Source organism: Xyrauchen texanus, chromosome 24, assembly GCF_025860055.1.
Source record: "Xyrauchen texanus isolate HMW12.3.18 chromosome 24, RBS_HiC_50CHRs, whole genome shotgun sequence".
Lineage (NCBI taxonomy): Eukaryota > Metazoa > Chordata > Actinopteri > Cypriniformes > Catostomidae > Xyrauchen > Xyrauchen texanus.
In genome coordinates, this window is record NC_068299.1 from 12,786,448 (window position 1) to 12,809,117 (window position 22,670).

A 22,670-nucleotide genomic window follows, 5' to 3' on the forward strand; every position below is an offset into this window, starting at 1 on the left:
TTGGGAGAAATGAGCGAACACTAGATTGGCTTGGAGAGAGCAGCCGGACTTGATTGCCTCCCCCGGTTGTTGTGGCGGAGGAAGTTTTAAGAAGGAACACGGTTGAAGGAGAGAGGAGGGGGAGCTGGTGACTTATGTGGGGATTGTTACTTGAGTGCTCTCGGGGCCAGATAGAAAGTTAGTTAGGCGTGGGCAGAGCCATATAGAGAGAGAGTTGCGACAACGGAAGTTCTAAATGCTTGATCGTCACGTGATTCACGTAGACTTCAGATAGTTCCAGGAAGTGCTTTGGGGGGATTTCAAACTGTAAGAGCAGAGTGACAGAACTGCGATTTCTGGTAATTAGTAGTCAATAAATGCATTTATTTTATATATTTATGTAACACACCGACATATGTATGTAGCATGAGTATGCTGTTACAGCGATGTTGTTTTTTTAAAGATCAAATCAGCTAATATTTGAGGATTAGTGTTCGTTTACCGTTATTTGCCTCAACTTATTTCAGGCTAGGGTTTCTGTTGCGTTTTTATGTTACCTCATGTTCATTGTTTTCACTAATCTCATGGTAACTAATGTCATATTTATGACTTTTCAGATAGTACAGAGACAGGCTGGTGACAGGTGATTTCCAGCTCGCACCGCACAATGGGTCAATGAACTATTAGCAGCAGTTACGGAAATGTAAAATTTAGTGAAATGAAGCTTATTGTTTACAATTCTTACAATTCTGTATATAGTAATATAATTATTTATGTATTATAAATATTATATATCTAATGTATAATTCTTACAATACTTATTCATATACACAATATATTCAGCTTTAAAACAACTTAAGCATACTCGTGATATAAACTGCCGCTCAAAAGTAATGAGGCTGAAAATTCAGCTTGGCATCACAGGAGTAAATTACATTTTAAAATACATTAAAATAGAAAACAGTTATTTTAAATTGTAATAATATATTACTTATATTACTTTTTTTTTAAAAATGATGGATGAAACTGAATCAAGAGAACAGATTTTACAATTAATAGGGTGTTCGTTACTAACTTTATCCAGCTTCAATCCTTGCCTAATCTGTTAGTTATCCAATAACATCCCTTATCTCCTAATTTAATGAGTAATACTCAACTATAAGGTTTTAATTTACAAGTTATTTTTATTTAGATGTACTGATAATATACAGAATAGGATAATATTATTCTTTAAACGTCTCACCTTTTAAAAGTGCGTCGCAAACGGTTTGTTCTGCTGCATCTCTATTCTTTACTGGAATCAGACACTGCCAAAAGACATAGACTGAATAGTACCCTTGTGTGACTTTGTTGGCCACTGGGAATCACCCTCTCCTGCACTTCATACCCCAGGGAGGTGTGAACTGCACAAATTATATAAATGCTAATAATTCAACACTGAAAAGGCTGGAATACAAACAGTCTAATAACTGCAGCAATAGTTAACATAGTATCTTACAATAATACCTCATATAATAAAGGTTGGTCACACTCATAAATCAAATAAGGCTATCACTGAGCAGTCAACATAAACAGAGCTTCACTTAGCAATGATATTTGCCCAAGCAATAATAATAATATAATAATCATGATGAACTTACAATCTTCAATGACGTACACTAATAATACATGCGAAGCAAGCAACAGTGAGATGTTTGTGGCACACCATCTGTCAAGCTTTTTTGTCTTTTTCTTCAGGTCACGAGATGAATGTGCAGCTGAGCGAGATCTGAGGGTGAGAATTAGCGGATCACCGTGGTAAGCAAGTCTGACAGGTAAGTTTCTCTTCGATTACCCTGATATATTCATCTTTGACACCCTCTGCCATATTTCGTTTCATATTAACACAAAATGACAATGACAGTTTTCTTTCAGATGCCTTCAAATAGGCCCTTTTCACAATGACGTCAGATAACTTCCGCTTTTCCGCAAAGCAGGGTAAACGTACTTCCGTTTTAACTTACGCGCGCGGGTTAAAGTTACTTCAGGAGGTGATCACCGACAATACGAAAGGTAAAATTAAAATAATAATAATATTTACGTATGTAGCGTTATTGGTTCTTATATTTAGATTATTTTGATGACGTTAATGATCATTTCCAGTAACTTATTGCATTCTTTAACGTGTGACTGTCGTGGAGGAGAAAGTAGAAAGTTAGCTAGCACCAAGATAACTGTTAAATCACGGTTAGCCCGTATTGCCACAAGTTTACTAACAAGTGTTACATTTTTATCAAAGCTAAATGTCAAACCATTTCCATATGCTGATGTGATTTATCATTCATTTTATTCCTATGTCCATTTTTATCACATTTGTTTCGAAATTGTACACAGGCTCCATCTCTGATATAGAAATAACACGGCAATCACAGATCTTACAGTTACTTCAACCAGAAGATGGAGTAATGGCTGACAAGGGGTTCCAGACAGTGTTGCCAACTAATTTTCAGCGGAAGTTGCTAAAGGCAGGTCGATTTGTTGCTAAAAGTTGCTAAATGACGTTGTGACGTCATTGCGCTATGACGTCATTACGTAATCCCAACGCGAAAACTACGCCATTATGTAATACGTGAGATATTATTTGAAATACACACACACAGCATTTGTAAAAGTAATTCAAACAACACTTTTTCAATTAATGGTGGCATACACTGCTTTGTATGCCTCTCGCCGTTCTGGGGAAATAGCAAACCAGTTGTAGGTTTCCCTGACTAAGTATTCAACACATCTAGGATGGTTTCTTTGATGCTGCACTGACAGCCAATTGTAAAGAATGGCACACACAGCAGATGAGTACCAAATTGGGCAAAGCACATTCTTCCTTTAAAATCTTGTGTATGCCAATGTGCTTCCAGTCATCACAGACGCATTATCAGTGCCAATACCCTGAAGATTCTCCTTTTAAGGCTACACTTTTCAAGAAACTCAACTATTGCCTTTGCTATTGATCTGGCATCGCCTCCAATTCAACCAGCCCAAGAAATGTGGACACAATTGTTCTTTTTTAGCACTAAAATACGGAATCACCACAGCCAGGTATTTTGAGACACTGACATCAGTGGACTCATCCAAAAGGAGACTGAACCTCTCATCCCCACATCTGATGTTATCCTTTTCAGAAAATAAGGAGCCAATACTCCCTTAATCATTTCTGTGCACTTGGTGCGTGCATTTGGAAGTTTGTTGCTGCAACAGAATCTGAAAAGGCAGCTTTGCAAGCCATACCTAAATGGTCGCATGCTAGCAGTAAACAGTGTTCTGCAATGAACATTGCCATAGTAGCTTCTGCACTTTTGGAGTTATCCACTTTCTTAACTAGCTGCTGTAATGTAGACTGCTTTAGGGGTTATATGGTTTTGATTTATATGCTTTGCTGTAGCACAATGTTTTTTGATGTCATACATTTTTGCAAGCTGCCTGCCCGCAGCAGCCTCTGTGTCCTGGCTATATAGACCTAATGTAGCCCCGCCCCTGCGCCGTTGTCTTTTGTCTTCCTGTTTTCACATTTCCACAGCGATCTTAAAGGGTAACTAAACCCTAAAACAACTTTTTTAGTTAATGATCTGTAAGACTGGGGCTTTATTAATGCTGTTCATTTATTCAAGTAATTTTGTTGACATACATTTTTTACATTTGGGTATAAAGTGTTTTAATTCTACAATATATGGTGTAAAAACGTCTGAGTGCTGCCCTGTTCAGGTTGAACGGTGGCTACTGCAGTTTAATTTTCCTATTGGAAGTTGTGGTGCCCTTGCCCTGACGTAAGCAGGTACTCAGCTCACCACGCCTTGCCGTGTGTTGTTTGGATTAGAGTCACTTTCCAAAAGTTGCTAAAAGTTGCCAAATCTTTTTAAAAAATTGCTAAATTTGTTGCTAGGTGCTTTTTGAAAAAAAAGTTGCTAGGGTAGTCTGAAAAGTTGCTAAATCTAGCAACAAAATTGCTAAGTTGGCAACACTGGTTCCAGATTGAGAAGATGCTGTCACAGGTGGGGGCAACACTCATCATCCCTCCACTGAAAAAATAAAATCAGCTCAGCACAGAGGACACATTGAAGACCCAGGCTATTGCCCGCTTGAGAATTTTAGTTGAGAGGGCGATACGCAGGGTGAAGGAGTACCACATTTGGGATGGGCTTGTTCCTCTTTCTATGGTAGGTTCAGTCAATCAGTTGTGGGCCATCTACTCTCAAACTATCAGGGACCTCTTTGATATCAAAGGGGACAAACCCGTCTGAAGTGTTTCCTTTCTTGGGTGAGATTAATTCTTAATTAATTCTTCTACTTTTAGGTGTTTGACACTGTGTAGATATACTGTAAATACAAGTGCTTTTAATATATTTTTAAATTTCTATGCTTTGTATTAACATAGGGGTTACTATATTTTCATGGTTATTAATAAACAATGTTGTGAAGCATTCTGTAAAAAGTTTATCCAGAGTAAAATTAATTTACATCTTAACCAATAAAGAAAGAATATCTTTAAAACTTGCCATTTTTTTTATTTACATATTTGGTAATAGCATTTATGTGAGATGAAGGAAACTAATACAAAACTTTCATAGCAGCTCAAAGCTACAAACAAGGTTGAAAACTGGTTGAAGAGCGACCACTGCTCGATAAGACAAAGGATATTTACATACAATGCAACACTGACTTAAGTTGTAAATTGAAAAAGTATTTACAACAGGAATTACATGCATCAGATGTTCATAGAAATATTTACATTTGAAAATTCTGCCTTAATGTAATAATACATCCATGTAGATGTTGTGATAAAAATAATCCAGCTTCTGTCGCATTGAGTTGATGATCTCCTCATCCCTAAATATTCTTTCAACTGTGAAGTCAGTGTGGGTATCTGTTATAAAATCACACCACTGAAGTCCGCTTATGGCCAGCTGGCCTTGAACCTGATAGTAATATTTGTGTCTTTTCTTAAGGCAAGCCTGGCCTCGAACTGTAATCAGGTGTTTAACTTGAGCAACATCTTCAACATCACAACTCTTAACCTCTGCCAACCCAAATGGTGGTGTTTCTCTGGGGTTGAAAACTTTGGCATCAGGGCTGGCTGCAAGGTGAGGTGCATCAGGGTGGATGAGGACCCCACACTGTGTCACAGTGACATCACAGAAATCAGAATATTGCCTTAGTATGTCAGGCTCCAGGTCCAGCCCTCTTTTCATAGCTGCTGTCTGAGGAGTTCCTCTCAGAATGCGAGCAGCTAAGGATTTTGAAGTTGACTCTCCACGGACATGACATATCTCACCAAATCTGCTGGCTGTAAGTCGGGGTTTATGCACCTGGGTCCACAGCTGGCATTCTGACTGCAGTCGTGTTTCTGCCTCAATAGCAGCAGAGATCTCCCTTGACACTTTAAGGCTCTCTAAGTGGCATTGTTGCTTGTAGTTAGGCTCAAATTGTATGTGAAATTTTAAATTGTGACCTTCAATGGGCAACTGAGGAAATCCAGGGGCACCAGGGTGTTTAATAATGTCTCTACTTATCTCAGGAGGGCACTGGTAAGAGAGCAAAGACCCAAATGGCACCGGGCCAAATTTAGAGTCCACAAAATTAAGGGCCTCAAGCCCGTGGAGCAATTTGCAAATGCCTGGTTGTGGGCGTTTGTCTTGCAGTTTCTCAACACTGGCAAGGATGTGAGGATCTGGAAGAGGACCTGACAAAAAAGTAAATGTTTTGAGCTGCACCAAACCTTATATATTAAGAGATGTTCATAATTTACAGAAGATATCAACTGGAAGTTTAAAGGGAAAATATACTAATCATTGTTCTGTTATACATTAAAATATATAGACAGGTGTTAATTCAGACTTGCCACCATATGCTCTGTACAGTGTACATTTCACACCAGTTCGGGCATGATCCTTGGACTTCGGTACTGGTTTACACACTACCATGTCATTTGTTGCCTCAGGAGCAATTCCCTGTAATATATTGATGATAAATAATTAATTGACATAGTCATTACAAAATTATAGTCCAACATCATTAAATGTAATAAATGTTAACGTATTACATGTGTACTTGGCCGGTGCCAGGTCTGCAGTGAGCTGGTGCATGACAGTGGCAATGGCACTGTCTTGAAGCCCATGGTACAGTAGTGAGCACTTTGAAACAATAATGCCACAATGTGGTTGCACAGTGCTTTCCCAGCAGAGCAGGTACATGACATGCATTTCAGTACCACAGGAACCTCTTTAGCATGAAATGTAACCTGATAAGAGAAACATGAAAATAAGTCTTTCCTGCACAACAATTTTACATTTCATTGGAGTAATTGAACAAACTTAAGGTTTTAAAGTAAGTCCATGAACTTTGAACACCTACTTTATTTTAACATCACACAGCATATTTCTCAGTCTTATTGTCCTCAAACAACCCTCTTCTGTTCTTTAAATGTAAGGTTGTCATCTAGATTTTGGTGCACCACACTCATTGACATCAGGCTGAGAAACACACTGAACCACAATGGAACTTTGTGGGATAACGTTACTGCAAAGTGTCTGCAACCGCAGCAGAACACGAAAATCAGAAAAACCTGAAGGTGATGAGCCTCCTCATTTTTCCTCATAGACCTGTGACAACGCCCTCTCACTGTCACCTCATCGACAACTACATTCGAAACTATTCCAATGCAATGTTTTGGTGAAAGGGCACAACATTAACCATGAATGCGTTACTGACTTTTATCTAACAATACACAATCTGTAGCTAACATCAGTAATAAACATGATTGCAACAAGAGTTTACAGGTCTGTATTACAGTAAATTAATTAAGAATATGGACTTTCACTGCAGGAGAGAAAGCTAACAACTATCGTTATCCTAACTCCTCCGCTAACGTAATTTGGGCGGGACAATACAAAATGCTTACCTTCATACGCAAACAGGTACTGCTCAATGAAGAATTTGTATACTTTGTCAAGTTTGGAACGTGTTGTAAGTGAAAATTTGTCTGCAAGTCGCTGTACATCATCTAGATGTATTTTTGGCAGGTGTCGAAGGGACTGGGTAAACTCCATAGCGTTCCACTATGCTGGCGGAAGTAAACATACACTGCTTTGGGTCAGAACGGAAGTTGCGTGACGTCATGTGAAAAGGGCCTATACCGAACCGCTCCACTGACAGCAGCACTTGCAGAAAACACAACCAAGCCACGCCCACCAGCTCAAGTCAGTATAATTTATTCTTTGTATGGTGATTATAATGAGGTGAACTTGAACTGAGTATGGGCTTTTTTTGTTTTGTTTTTACAGGTATGAATCCTGTTTTGATATTGCATGTTTTAATTTGTACTCCTGGCACAAATAACTAAATTGCTGTTTCTGGAGCATTGCTATCGTGAAACAGAGATTGGATATCAATGTTGAACCCTTAGACCTTTGAAAAGATGTATAATTTGTAAACATTAATTACATTTATAGACGGTAAATTTTATATTAAATGTAAGCAGAGTGACGTCACGTCACTACCGTGTGCGGGCGATTGCGTATCAACAGGACACTCGGTATACTTCAGCCTTCAAAGGACGCGTCCTACCTAGCATGCAGCCTTCCAAACGATACACAGCCACAGTGCCAACATTATCATCCGCGAATGTGTACCACTTCCGGTATAACCCACTTCCAGCTATTTTAACTATACAAAAATAATACATTATTGATTACAGGCTGGCAATATATGTCAACATATTATTATCATTACGATTTTCATAAACGCATTGGTTTTTCGCAGATAGTTTATAAAGTACAAGTACCTGGTATAAAATTCTAATGATCATAGAACAGAAATTTTTCAGTGTGTTTCTATTTTTCAAATTCTCTTTGACGGTGACCCATATCCTGAGATCACGTGATGTCTGGGCGAGAGATATTTTGAAGATGTGTTTTCTTCATACAATTTATGTTTTTCTAACTTGTAAATATCATTAGGGAGGTCTCACACACAGCTGCCCTTTTGGAATTAATTAAGACAATTCTTACTAATCAGTACCTAATTGCCCTCCTTTATGCAGAGCACTTCTAAAGGGGCTCTTCTGCAATTTAATTGGCCTGCCCTTAACAAGCTTTCTCTCCTCATTAACCTCTCATGGGTTTAACGATCAGCAGGCCTCATTTGAATAAGAGTTTATAATTTATGCAGATTGCTACACATCGCGCTCTGTTGGGACACAGAGAGAATCTCACCAAAGAAAGATTTAATTAGTGACCATGTTCATCGTTGTTTTAATTTAGATTTCCCAGAAAAAAAAAAAAGGATTTTATTCTGGGAGAGAGAGAGAGAGAGAGAGAGAGAGAGAGAGAGAGAGAGAGAGAGAGATCTCCCCCATTTAACCAGCAGGTGTCACTGTACACCAGTTTTGTTATTCATCTAATTTTTCCACCTGCAAATGGCACCTATGTGTAAATTTTTTTTAATTAATAATTTGCCATGTTTTGTGTAATTGATGTATGTGATGGGTCTGATTGTGTTATATGTCTCTGGTATGACCATAATGCTCATTTGTTGTTTGTATGCTAATTCTGAACAACATCACTTTTGTAGGCATTTACGGAGTGTACATTAAAATATAAAATATCTAATGTCCATAAAAGGAGACATTGGCTTCTATAGATAACCACAGACCAAATGAGATGCTTGTTTTGCAGAATGCTTCTCACACACACTAAAATCTAAGCAGGAAGCATGCTCTCAGATCTTAGCAGGAAATTTAGCTTGATTGATTTGAGCTTTTGGGCTCCAATATAATCAGAAAATATGTTTTTATTCTCCTCCTATTACCACTGTGCATTGTGTGTGCATGTGTGTGAGAGAGAATGAGTCACTATATGTGTTTGATTGTATGTGTTTGTTGGGTGCTATATGTTCTGGATTATAAGAATGTTGACTACTCGACAAAAACGCTCTGTTTGCTGTGACCCCTGCGAACATCCAACATGCTTATTACACACTGAGACTGAAGCGGAACTAAAGTGTGTGTGGGGGTGATCGCTTCAGTCAATTATTCAAATGCTCCCAAACAGATGATTTAAGGGGGTTGACTGTGCTATTTAGAAGAATGCATGTTTAAATGTCTCTATCAAGCTTTTATTGTTGTAAATCCCACTGCTGGTAACCTCAGTAAGTCTAGCATTCTTAATCTCTGGCCTCTTCTATACACACACAAGTGTGGCATCTGTGTCTTTTGAGATAGAGAACAATACAGACGTAATGCAAGAAAGGGTAAAAGGTTAGGCGGCACCTGCCACCACAAGGAGTGAGCTTTCTAATACCACATTTTCTCTGTGAAGTTTTTAAACCTTCTAATCATTACAGTTTCCTTTTGATTAATCACAATGTAGCATTCCTCATTTGTAAGTCACTTTGGATGAATAAACATAAAATGTACTCTGCAAAACCAAGCAATACATCAATCTAGTCAGTTCCAAGAATGGTTAATTTGTAGTGAATTGTACAATATTTGCATTCTGTCCACCATGGAAGTTCAACCTGAACCCAGTATTTTTAATAGGAATTGGTCAAATCAAAGATAAACAACCTTTAGCACAATCAGCTGGTAAACTGCCAAATTTATTTAAGCAGACATAGCATGTGAAATAGTTAGCAACCTCCTGGATCTCTTTTAAACAGGCAGAACAGATAGACCTCATACAATTACCAAAGTGCACACAAAACTATAGACAAGAAAGTGGTTCTATTCCACCAAAAAGAATCAAAATGTGTCAATTAAATAAAAAATAAAAAAAAATCAATTTCTCACATAAGCATATGGACAACAAAACAAACAACCAAAAAATACCATATACCACTATTTTGAAAACAAACACAAAAATACATATAAAATAATGGCATGAATTAACCTATTCTGAATCTCATTATTAACACAATTGTTTTATTAATACAATTAAGGATTATGCTTTAAAAATATTGCACACAAGTATATGTACAGTATATACAGGTGCATCTCAAAATTTGAATATTGTGGAAAAGTAAATTTTTTTCCGTAATCTAATTCAAAAAGTGGAACTTTCATATATTCTAGATTCATTACACAAAGTGAAATATTTCAAGCATTTTTTTTTTTGTTTTTTTGTTTTTGTAATCTTGATGATTACGGCTTACAGTTCATGGAAATCAAAAATCCAGTATCTCAAAATATTAGAATAAAGAATTTATAATACAGAAATGTCAACCTTCTGAAAAGTATGTTAATTTATGCACTCAATACTTGGTCGGGGCTCCTTTTGCACAAATTACTGCATCAATGCATCGTGGCATGGAGGCAATCAGCCTGTGGCACTGCTTAGATGTTATGCAAGCCCAGGGTGCTTTGATAGCAGCCTTCAGCTCATCTGTATTGTTGGGTCTGGTGTCTCTCAATTTCCTCTTTACAATACCCCATAGATTCTCTATGGGGTTCAGGTCAGGCAAGTTGGCTGGCCAATCAAGCACAGGAATACATGGTCAGCAAACCAGTTACTAGTAGTTTTGGCACTTCTGGCAGGTGCCAAGTCCTGCAGGAAAAGGAAATCGGCATCTACATAAAGCTTGTCAGCAGATGGAAGCATGAAGTGCTCTAAAATCTCCTGGTTGACGGCTGCATTGACTCTCGACTTAAGAAAACACAGTGGATCAACACCAGCAGATGACATGGCACCCCAAATCATCACTGACTGTGGAAACTTCACACTGGACTTCAAGCAACTTGGATTTGTGCCTCTCCACTCTTCCTCCAGACTCTGGGACCTTGATTTCCAAATTAAATGCAAAATTTACTTTCCTCTGAAAAGACAACTTTGGACCACTGAGCAATAATTATTTAAAGTAATTTGTGCAAAAGGAGCCCCGACCAAGTATTGAGTGCATAAATTAACATACTTTTCAGAAGGTCGACATTTCTGTATTATAAATTCTTATTCTAATATTTTGAGGTCCTGGATTTTTGATTTCCATGAGCTGTAAGCCGTAATCATCAAGATTACAACAAAAAAAGTCAATATATGAAAATTCCACTTTTTGAATTAAATTACGGGAAAAATGTAACTTAAGATATTCACATTTTTTGAGATGCACCTGTGTAATGTGATCATAAAGTTTGTATTCAGCTGGTAAACTGAATATAGGGTTATATACATATAAACAATGTAGGGTTAAGCGCCTTTTCAGTGATTGCTTTTGCCATGGCTCTTAATGAAAAGGCTTTAGTGTCCATTCACTAACTATAACTGTGAGTAAAGATTAGATCTTCTCAGTTTTTTTTGTAAATGGTAAATCACAAATTGCCACTGATGAGTAATTTGCCCATTGCTGAAGTGAAAACCCAGGATAGAGGGGCCCAGTGAATGTGGTCTGGAATCTGTGAAGGAGGGTCATTTTGTCAGAGACATTGTAAAAGGACACAATTCCCGCCTCTTGATCCAGAAACACTCCAATTTTAGAAATTAGGGAAATGTTAGTCTTTTTGTTATCCTGCCATACACAAGCATTAGCCAATGGAAAGTCAAATTTCCAGGATCTGTTGTTGCATCCAAAGGTAAAATTTCCTCCGTGTTGAATCTGGTCATATGAGAATGCAATAGAGCAACCTGTTCCTTGACACTGAACTTCAAAATAACAGCGTCCAGATAGACTCTCATTACACAACACCTGATATGTAACCATACTGTTATAACTGCTGTAACTGGTTCTTATGGGAATAGGGGGATATTTGACAAAGGCAGTGTTTTGTAGAGAATCATTCCTTGACACAGACTTGCAGTTTTGTATAGAGAGATTATTGCTGGCTGATGACTGATTCAGATTCAAATCAGTGGAATCTATTGATAAACAGAAAAAAGAAGAAAGAAAAAAAACATACAGTAAATTCTTTATGGATTTTTCTCCATGTCACAACAAGAACTTTCACAACCCTGACCCGGATGTTTTATTTGTATTTATAGTTCAATAAAACCCTCTCTAGGGGCGTGTCTCATCTTATCCCAAACTGTCTCTCTAATTTGCATCATGTTAATATCTGCGTCCAAATATGCATATACTTTAGTTCGGCAAAAGTATATAAAATGAGCAGTATGACAATATTCCTTCATATTCATAAATCAGTATGACCTACTGCATCCGCTGAGATTCAGATGTGCGCATCCTCTAGACTTTATAATATCCAATATGCCACGGAAGCCATGGAGACGTCACATTCAAAATGATTAATTAAAAAAAACAGCAGAGAACAGCAAGCCAGGCGACACTTTTCAACAGTAAGACAGTTGTTCCTTATGCTTAACCCTCTGGGGTCTGAGGGTGTTTTGGGCCCTGAAGAAGTTTTGACATGTCTTGACATTTGTGCTTTTTTAAAACATATTAATGGCTAAAGTCTGATTACACTGTATTCAGCACAAACTGGGCTACAATAATATATGAGCAACATGTGTGTAAAGGTTTGTATTTTTGAGAAAATGTTTATGCATGGTTTTTGAAAAAACTAAATGATTAAGTCATTGAAATAAGGCCATATAACACATAATAAATATTTGTCCACAAGACTTTTGAGAAATGGATCTTATAGCCTAGGGTTTTTGCTACAAAATTATGTGAAAACCATCCTGATCACCAATTCATACAAAACAATATAGTAATTTAACTTTTGTAAGACACCTTTAGTGTTGATAGGTAATATGCGAGGAGGCATGAACGATAATGAATATGGATTGTAATTCAAACCTGAGGATACAAAGACCCTCCCCTGGCTGGGCCTATCAATGAGGGATAGAGAATGAATGTGAGGAGACTTAATGATCAAAATCAAGTTTTAAGTTAAAAGAAGTAATCTGACTATATATTTTCTTTACCTAAAGACTTTACTTAATTTTAGACCTACACTACCATTTAAAAGAAGTCTCTTCTGCTCACTAAGACTGGATTTATTTGATCCAAAATACAGTAAAAACATTGATATTGTGAACTCTGTTTACAATTTAAAAGAACAGTTTTCTATTTAAATATATTGTAAAAATGTAATTTGTGATCAAAGCTGAATTTTCAGCATCATTACTGCAGTCTTCAGTGTCACATGATCCTTCAGAAATCATTATAATATGGTGATTTTCTAATATGGGCATATTTAAAGTGTATTTTATTCATTTAACCTGAGCACTAGCTTTGTTGATGATAATGAGGCATTTTAAACACTAGATAAAATATAATCTAAACATTCCTTTTATTTTTATATCATATTACATATCATATTTTTATCATACAGCATACAATTTAAATACCTGCTTTAGCCGAAACAGCATTTAAATATAACTAAATCTTGCTTATTAAGACATATTTAAAATGTCAATACTCTGAATCCTGGCTGGCAAGTCTGGAAACAGTCCCACTAGTAAAATATGAACATGTTTATATAAAATAGCATGTCAACTAATTGACTTACTTGTCTGAAACGGTATCCTTGGCTGGATCAAATCTCTCTTTAAAATACAAACAAACGTTCATCGGAGTCCTGCTCTTCTTCTGAGGAAAATATTAAATCTTCCATAATATCCTGGAGCTTTCTCGTCTGTGTATTGTTGCAAACGCGCAGAAAAATGAATGAAATGTGTTTAAATCAAACCTCACAGTCGCCTGTGTATCGCTCAAACATTTGAGTTGATCATCTCAGCACATTAGTGTATGAATGGCGCGCTCTGCTGGTGGGTGGGATCACATTACACATAATGAGATGGACCGGTAAAAACTGTACATCGCTTTGTTTCAAACAGATTGCATTGCAGGAGAATATTTGTTTAAAATTTGAATTGTTTTATTTAATAGTAGACATTTTAAGCTTTCTTTAGACATATGTTTCATGTTTGTGTGAACAGTATTCACAGAGTTTCAGTTCATTTTTGTGACGTGTTTCAGAAATATGCTCGTGAACACAGAGACTGCTGAAAGCTCACCCTTTTTATTTTCTTTATTTTACAAAAGCACAAAATTTTGTTGTTATTGTGATTGTACACAAATAAAAGTAGACCCTTTATAGTCTCTAATGATGTCTTACACTTATCTGTATACCCAAAAATGACGGAGTATTTTAAGTTGTTTCCGCTGTAATGACGAAAACATCCAGCAGGACGTGCCGGCGCGTCCGTCGACCCCAAAGGGTTAAATTGTACATGTTTAACATTACAAGAGTAAATTGTCGTCACAGTTATTGTTATTTTTAGTGATTGTTATTGTTAAATGTATTCATACTAGGCCCTACTCACTACTCGCTGAGAATAATGTTCTTCATCAAATTCAGTACATACTTTGACAGTAGTGTTGTCAAAAATATCGGTACCCCGGTACCAAGTCGGTACTCAAACAAAAAATGATTTACGATACCAGAATTTCTGAAGGTACCGGGGTACAGAGTAGCAGGTCTACCCGGTACCCACGCAGAGGCGGGAACTTTCGAATGCTCACAACAAGCAAACTATTGCGGCAAGCAAAGTAGCTGCTGCTGCGGAGTCTCAACTGAATCATGTCGAAATGAAAAGTGGAAAAAGCCAGGTTTGGAAATTATTTGCATTTGAGGCTGATGAAAAGGGAAACATCATAGATCAGCAAAAACCTATTTGTAAACGCTTCTGACGAAAGGAGGAAACACGTCAAACTTAATTAAGACAGACACCCAGATTTATTCAAGCAAATAAAGCAGGTGAGTTTAAAAGCATATTATAATTTGCATTAGGGCTCAAACGTTTAGTCGACATTATCGAGATCGTCGAAAATACAAAATTGATGAGAAAAATGTTCTTGTCGAATAGCCGTTTGATCTCATTTATCAACGTAACATGAAATCACTGTAACAATGACGCGCGAGAGCAGCAATTCACGCCTGCTGGAGGAAGAATTACACAGATCAGTCCAGATGCACTCGAAACTTTCACAGATTATTTTATGTAGATCCCAAAGTATTAGGGAATGATTAAAAAAAAAGTAGCCTACATTCAGAAGTATGTACCGTTGTGGAATAAGTGGAGGCAGAGCTCTTTAAAGGAAACATCCCGGCGTAACATCTTAAATGCAGTAAAATTGCTTTATTAAAGTTCAAATAATACAGAAGGAAGTCATGTTAATAACTATAAACTCAGAAACTGGCATTTCTCTGTGTGGTCGGTACCTCTTCAATGAGTTGCGCGAATGTCCCGATCTAATGGGGAGAGAGTGAAACTGCACCCGGCTGAGAGAGAGAGAGACTCTATGGCAAGCCGTTTTAACTTTTATTCATTTCCAGGATATTCATTCTTGATATCAACAATTCAATTTTCACTAGTTAAAATGTCTATTCTAGAAATCAACAATTGAATTGCTACTAGTAAAATATTTTAATTTTTGATATCTGATAATGTATTTATGATATCAATATAATTTCAGATATCTAAAATGGCTTTCTTACTAGTAACGATCACATTAATGATATCAGAAATGAACATTGTCACTAGTGAAAATGGAATTATTGATATCAAAAATGAACATTGTTACTAGTAGCAATTCAGTTGTTGATATCAAGAATAGACATCTCAACTAGTGACAATTGAATTCTTGATATCAAAAATAAAAGTTTTTACTAGTACGAATTGCATTTCTGATATGTGAAATTGGAATTTCAACAAGTAAGAAATCAATTCTTGATATCAACAATTGATTTTGAATGGCAGCCTATGGTGACATTTCACTAGTGAAAATACAATTACAGATATCAAGAATTATAGTTTTTACTAGTTGAAATACAATTCTTGATATCTATAATGAGCATTTTAACTAGTAAAATGTAATTGTTGATATCAAGAATTAGCATTGTTACTAGTGGAAATGTAATTTCCGATATCAAAAATTGCCATTGTTACTAGTAGATATCGAATTCCTGATATCAATAACTATCATTTTAACTAGTGAAAATTGAATTGTTGATATCAAGAATTCATATCCTGGAAATGAATAAAAGTTAAAACGGCTTGCCATAGAGACTCTGCCTCGGGGACATCAAATTAGAACGCGATTGCTTGTGACTTATTTAATCATAATATATGTCACTGTGCATTTCTTATTATGAAGAAAATTGGCAATATGCAGCTTTATTAATAAGAGAGCACTTTGCACATTAGTTTGGACAGTGTTTTTTATTAATTCTATTGTATGCTTGTTTATTTAGGCTTTTTTTTAGTACTTGGTAAAACTTAAATTAAAAGTTGTAAAAGTTGAAGCAAATCTTATATAAGTGTTCAAAAATACTTTAAGCATACATTGTTCAGTTTTGTTATAATTAAAAAAAATAATATATTTAAATTAAAGTGTTTCTCAATGGCATATTTTGTTCTTAGTTCTGCTGCTAAAGTTTTGTAGACTTTGTTAATAAAAGAGTGTTGTTTAGTAACCCGTTTTTGCTTTGGTACCGAAAATGGTATCGAGTACAGTGAAATTTCACTGGTATTGGTACCGACTACTGAAATTTTGGTACCGTGACAACACTATTTGACAGTATATGATTTTGGACACAGCTAGTATGTGTGTTGAATGCAGTTATACGCAACTAACACATTTACAGAGCTTAACTCACATATAAGGAACTCTTCTCTGGTCTTGGGCTGAGATGGCAAATCTAAAGAAAAGAAAAAATCAGTAAGCATATATACACTGGTGGCCAAAAGTTTGGAATAATGTACAGATTTTGCTCATATGGAATGAAATTGGTACTTTTATTCATCAAAGTGGCATTCATCTGATCAGAATGTATAGTCAGGACATTAATAACATGAAACATTTCTAATACTATTTGGAAAAAACTACTTCAAAAAGTTCTCATCAAAAAATCCTCCACGTGCATCAATGACAGCTTTGCAGATCCTTGCCATTCTAGCTGTTAGTTTGTCCAGATACTCAGGTGACATTTTACCCCACAGTTCCTGTAGCACTTGCCATAGATGTGTCTGTCTTGTCGGACACTTCTCACGCACCTCTAGCTGATCCCACAAAAGCTCAATGGGGTTGAGATCGATAACACTCTTTTCCAATTATCTGTTGTCCAATGTCTTTGTTTTTTGTTTCTGACGAGTTTCTCGAAAAAGCGCTTTTATTTTTGCCATTTTTGACCTAATATTGACCTTAAGACATGCCAGTCTATTGCATACTGTGGCAACTCAAAAACAATCATCTATGTTTGATATAATGGCAAGTGATTTTCTTGTACCAAATCAGCCATTTAGCATGATTACTCTTGGATAAAGTGTTGGAGTGATGGCTGCTGGAAATGGGGATTGTCTAGATTTGATAAAAATCTAATTTTTTCAAATAGTGATGGTGCTGTTTCTTACATCAGTAATGTCCTGACTATACTTTGTGATCAGTTAAATGCCACTTTGGTGAATTAAAGAATCAATTTCCTTCCGAAACAGCAAAATCTGTACATTATTCCAAACTTTTGGCCACCAGTGTGTATATATATTTATATATAAATGAGTGTTTTCATTTAGAAAATAAAACTGACTTACATTCTGTGATCTTTTCATTGTTTGCCATTATATGGACAGCAGGAACTAATAAGATAAACATGCAAAATTAGTTTTGTTATGTGCCTGAGTATGATCTGCCTCTTTCAGATGGGCTTCAAATATTTCCTGACTTTGACATTATAAACAACGAAAAAGGCAAAAGGGACAGACATGTTAAAGATAATGGCATTCCATGAGTTGATGTGGAAAACATTTCTGTTCTTATACTATGCAACACTAATACCATTACAACTACTACACAATAGTGCTACTACAAACATACATAGTAATTGGAGCATCACATTTATACCCTAACCTTTTGTATTAAACTTTGTCCCATAACTCATCCCACACCGCTTGTGCTATGGACATGAATTAGACCTTAACTTGTGTCATTTATTGAGGAATATGATTGAGACATACAGTAGTAGTGACTTGAGCCATAAAGCAACTACTGTACCTAGCAACCACCCAAACACTTAAGCAACCACCTAGCAATGCCAAAGCAACCACCCAGAACACTGTACCAACTGCTTAGCAACAAGTTAAAAACCACTAACAACACCTAGTACACCATGGCAACCACATGTTCTAAGTATATAATTACTTAGGACATTCAGTATGGTATATAAAGTTATTTAATGCCTGTAAGAATGTCATATCACCTTTCTCTGATATCCTGACAGAGTCTTCTTCACAGAGATCGTCCAGTTGTCTTTTCAGCTCAGAGACAATTGTTTGTATTTCCTCAAACGTCAGATGTTGATTGACAGAGATGCTGCACACGCTTGAACATTGGTAGCGGGAAAAAGAAGAGAAATTCTGGAGATGAAAAAGAAGCAGTTAATAATACAAATGAAAAACCTCTCTCGATGGTCAGAGAGTCAGTTCTGTTGTCAGTTCACCTGAATGAAATGGACATCATCCTCGATGTGTGAAAGCTGCCCCAGTTCATTGGTTCTCTTCTTCAGATCACTGATCTCTTGCTCCAATGTATTTATAAGCTCCTCGGCCCTTCTCACTTCATTCTTCTCCTGAGCTCTGATAATCTCTGTGATCTCAGCTAGTCTTTTCTGCATGGAGCTGATCAGATCTGTAAAGATTGTCTCAATGTGCTCCACCACAGCCTGTGCTGAACGCTGTTGAAGCACACAGAGGAAACACATCTGAAGCAGTCCATTGCTTCAGCTCTTACTGAGATGCAAGACATCATTAGCACTTACAAAAAATAACCATATCCAAATACAGAATCCAGACCACCATGTTTGGGAGGTATTTTGCTAAATGCAAAAAAAATTGATACTTGTATTGTTTTGAGATTACAAACAGATTTTGGAGAAAGTATTGCTACCTTTCTATGATAGTACACTACAGTTTAGTTACTGAAGTAGCCTTATAATGGCATGTTTGTTTGTTTGTTTTTATCAATTGACTATATAAAAAAACTATTTTGTCAAGTAACCTAAAACATTTAAAAAAGTAAAAAATGTGCTTCAAGTGGTTGAAGAAAATGTTATTTAATCAGACTAAGCAACCTCACAAAATACACTGTAGGTTACATGAAGAAAAGTACTTTTTATTGGTTAGAATGAGTAGAAATAGATAATTTAGCTAACAATTGCAAGTCACCTCTTTTTTCAATATATAGTATAATATCCTTGTTTAATTTATTCCATTTGATCTAACTGATCTAATTTTAACATTAGAAAATAGTGGTCTTTGACATTCAACTATATAAGAAATTAAAAGTTGTTATGTCTATTTTGTTAAACAGGGGGATTTGTGGACACAGTAAATTTTTGGTGTAAATGTTTTATTTTTTATTTTGAAGTGAAAAGGTAAAGTTAGAATCTCAGGGTAAGTGACATGTTGTTTCTGGTATCTTATTATTTAATTTAATATTGAATATATCATATGAGGTTATTTTTAAATAACTGAATGCATTAGATTTTTCTTCATCTGTAGCTCCTGTTCTCTGTGGGGCTCCTCAGGGATCCATCCTGGGGCCAATTCTTTTTAATTTGTATATGCTCCCTCTTGGAAATATTATTAGGTGACATAATATTTGGTTTCATTTTTACACTGATGATACACAACTTTATCTACCATTGAAATCGGGTGATTCTGTTCAACATCTCTCGGAATGTATTGAAGACATAAAAAAGTGGTTATCGAGTAACTTTCTCCAGCTAAACAATGATAAGACTGAAATGATTATTTTTGGTTCTGCTGAATCTAGAAGCGCTCTTGCTAACAAGCTTGGCCAACACTTCCACCATGTTAATTCGCATGTGAGGAATCTTGATGTCATTATGGATTCTGACTTGGGCTTAGTCCGACAAATAAATTCAGTAGTGAAAAATAGTTTTTATCAGTTACGAATGATTTCTAAATTTAGTTCTAATCAGTTTTATCTTTTCAAGACCTGGAGACTGTTATTCATGCTTTTATCACCTCTCGATTGAATTATTGTAATTCTCTTTATGTTGGTCTTCCTCAAACCTCTCTTTTCTGTCTTCAACTGGTTCAAAAGTTTGCAAGGGTGATAGAGCATTTGCAGTTGCTGCCCCTAGGCTATGGAATCAGCTACCACTTGACATTAGACAAGCTTCATCACTGTCTATTTTTAAACGTAGGCTTAAAACGCATTTTTATTCTCTAGCGTTTTGCAGTATTAAATGAGTTTGTCTTTTTTTTTTTTTTATGACATGTTTGTTTTATTTTAATGTATTGTAAATTCATCTGTACAGCACTTCGGTCAGCTTTGCTGTGTTTGAGTGTGCTTTAGAAACAATTTTTACTTACTTTTTACTAGATGCACATTTAAAACATCTTCACTATTCATTATAACCTATAGGCAAATTGAATGGAATTCAATCTGAATTCACATTATTGCTATTATGACATACCTATAAATAAAAATATGGGTGTCTAAATATGTATATATTCATAGGCCTGTACTGTATAGAGTATTCACATACATTTATTGGGATACTTTTAGTTAATTTGTCTGTCATTATTCAATTATTCTACTAAATTTTCCAAATACATAATTCCGTGTAGAACATTTGATTTAATATTTTGCATTAAATCACTAAATCTTGAAGGGCAAGATGGCCCCTTTTCAGAATTAACATTTTGTAATGACAACTAAATTAGCAAATTTTTCTATTCATTTACAATGATAATATAGTGAATGATGATAATCCTGTATGCTAAACTTATATCTTAATATGTTACAATTTAAAGGTACATGCACATTGTTCTTTTGGTGGCTTCTTTACTCATTTTCCCCTATATTTATTTGATTATATGAGGGGTCAATAGCTAATATAAACTGCATTTGGACACATAACAAAAGTTTTAATGTAGCTACATAGTGATAATATAGTAACTAAGCATACTTCATCACACTCACCTTATGAGAGTCCATAGCTTGCCTTAACTCCTGTATTTTCATCTCTCGCTGATGCATTTCCTCTTGTAGGCCATCCTGATTTGATTCCAATTGTCCCTTTGAATAAATTTGTATTAATTTGTGATGGAAATTGTCCCAAACTGACAACCCCATACCAAATCCACTTTCATATGGAAAAGAGCAGTTTGGACATTCTGCTAAACATTTCCTTATATGTTCCATGAAATCCCTTCAGGTTAGGAATAACGCAATGGAGAGTAAATTATTGCAGAATTTAAATTTAAATCAAGAAAGTCTGTTGATTGCTGGCTTGTTTGTATGATGTAGATACACATACACATTTGTAACCATGACATTTATTATGTTGTTGTTAGTCAGTTGCAGTTTAAATAAGTGGAGGTAAACAGAGGTGGAATATATCCAAGTGTGTGACTCTCAAGACTGACCCTGATATGTTATAATTCTGTAAATCACAATATCAACAACATATAGTAATTGTTAACAGTGACCTTTTCATCTATTTGAATTTGTTTGCATGTCAGGAAAAAAATAGGAAGCACATAAACCTTTTTCAATAGTCATATTAGCAATTGTCACATTTTACATTCTTTTTTAAATAATAAGTATTATATCAGTTGCTTTACCTGTATTTCTTTTCTCTGTGCTGCAGGTGAAGCTATTTTATGATTCTGGTGGTTAATTAAAGCACATTGCATGCATATCATCTGCTGATCTTGGCAGCAGTACAACTCCAGTTGTTTATTGTGTTGAGAGCAGATCTGCTGCTGTAGGTGTGGCGAGGCATTGACTAGTTTGTGCCGCTTTAATGCAGAAGACGTATAATGAGTTTGGATGTGAGTTTCACAGTAAGAAGCCAAACACACAAGACAATACTTGATTGCTTTTAGTTTTGTCTCCGTGCAGACATCACACTCCACATCCCCGGACACAGCACCACCCAAAGATGAGGCTTTTACAGCTTCTGGTTCTGTCCTCTTCATTCTCTCTACAACTTCAGCCAGCACAGTGCTTCTGCTGAGAGCTGGTCTTGGAGAGAACGTCTGTCTGCACTGAGGGCAGCTGTAAACTCCCTTCTGACCATCCCGATCCCAGAACTCTTCAATACAGTTCATACAGTAACTGTGCCCACAAGTTGTAGTTACAGGGTCCTTTAGAAGATGAAGACAGATCGGACAGTTGAAAGGATTTTGATCATCAGAAAAAGATTCTGCCATTTTGTCGATGACACAATCAGCAGATTTCACTGTGGAATAACAGGAATATTGTTAATGATTAACTCAATACCTGGGCTGAGAGAAGATTCGGTAGCACTTTATTTTATAGAACTGTTCTACATTTACTTACTATATAATTACAACAACTACAGTCATTACTAGGTACAAACCTTAACCAATATTAAGTACATGTAGTTACCTCAGTACTTTGTTGAGTATGTCCACTGTAAGTATTCTGAATGTACACATACTGTAAAATAAAGATTCTTTAAAAAATATTAAAAAATGACAACCATTTACAGACCTGTTATGTTCCTGGTGTGTTAAAAGTAAATTATCTTAAAAGGATAACAGCAAACATCTACTGATCACTTCCTGGATCTGATGGTGAGGAAAAATGCAAGCAAAACAAACATTAAAACATTAGCAAGTGTTGTCAATACAAAGACTAACAAGACAATAATACAG

At 36.0% G+C, this 22,670-nt stretch overlaps 2 protein-coding genes across 2 annotated transcripts; both read right to left on the reverse strand.

Annotated features, from left to right (window-relative positions):
• Window positions 1-3,810: 3,810 nt before the first annotated feature.
• Window positions 3,811-7,197, reverse strand: LOC127618285 (uncharacterized). Its single transcript, XM_052090662.1, has 4 exons — window positions 6,911-7,197; window positions 6,053-6,250; window positions 5,852-5,960; window positions 3,811-5,692 (listed from the first exon to the last, which is right to left on the reverse strand). The coding sequence occupies exons 1-4, from the start codon at window positions 7,010-7,012 to the stop codon at window positions 4,758-4,760; spliced, it is 1,344 nt and encodes a 447-aa protein (XP_051946622.1). The 5' UTR covers window positions 7,013-7,197; the 3' UTR covers window positions 3,811-4,757.
• A 4,077-nt stretch (window positions 7,198-11,274) lies between these two features.
• On the reverse strand, window positions 11,275-22,587 carry LOC127617499 (E3 ubiquitin/ISG15 ligase TRIM25-like). The gene is made up of 8 exons (XM_052089474.1): window positions 22,507-22,587; window positions 21,612-22,231; window positions 20,968-21,063; window positions 18,455-18,688; window positions 18,215-18,371; window positions 17,550-17,594; window positions 16,619-16,660; window positions 11,275-11,852 (listed from the first exon to the last, which is right to left on the reverse strand). The coding sequence occupies exons 2-8, from the start codon at window positions 22,200-22,202 to the stop codon at window positions 11,275-11,277; spliced, it is 1,743 nt and encodes a 580-aa protein (XP_051945434.1). The 5' UTR covers window positions 22,203-22,231; window positions 22,507-22,587.
• Between the last annotated feature and the right edge of the window lie 83 nt (window positions 22,588-22,670).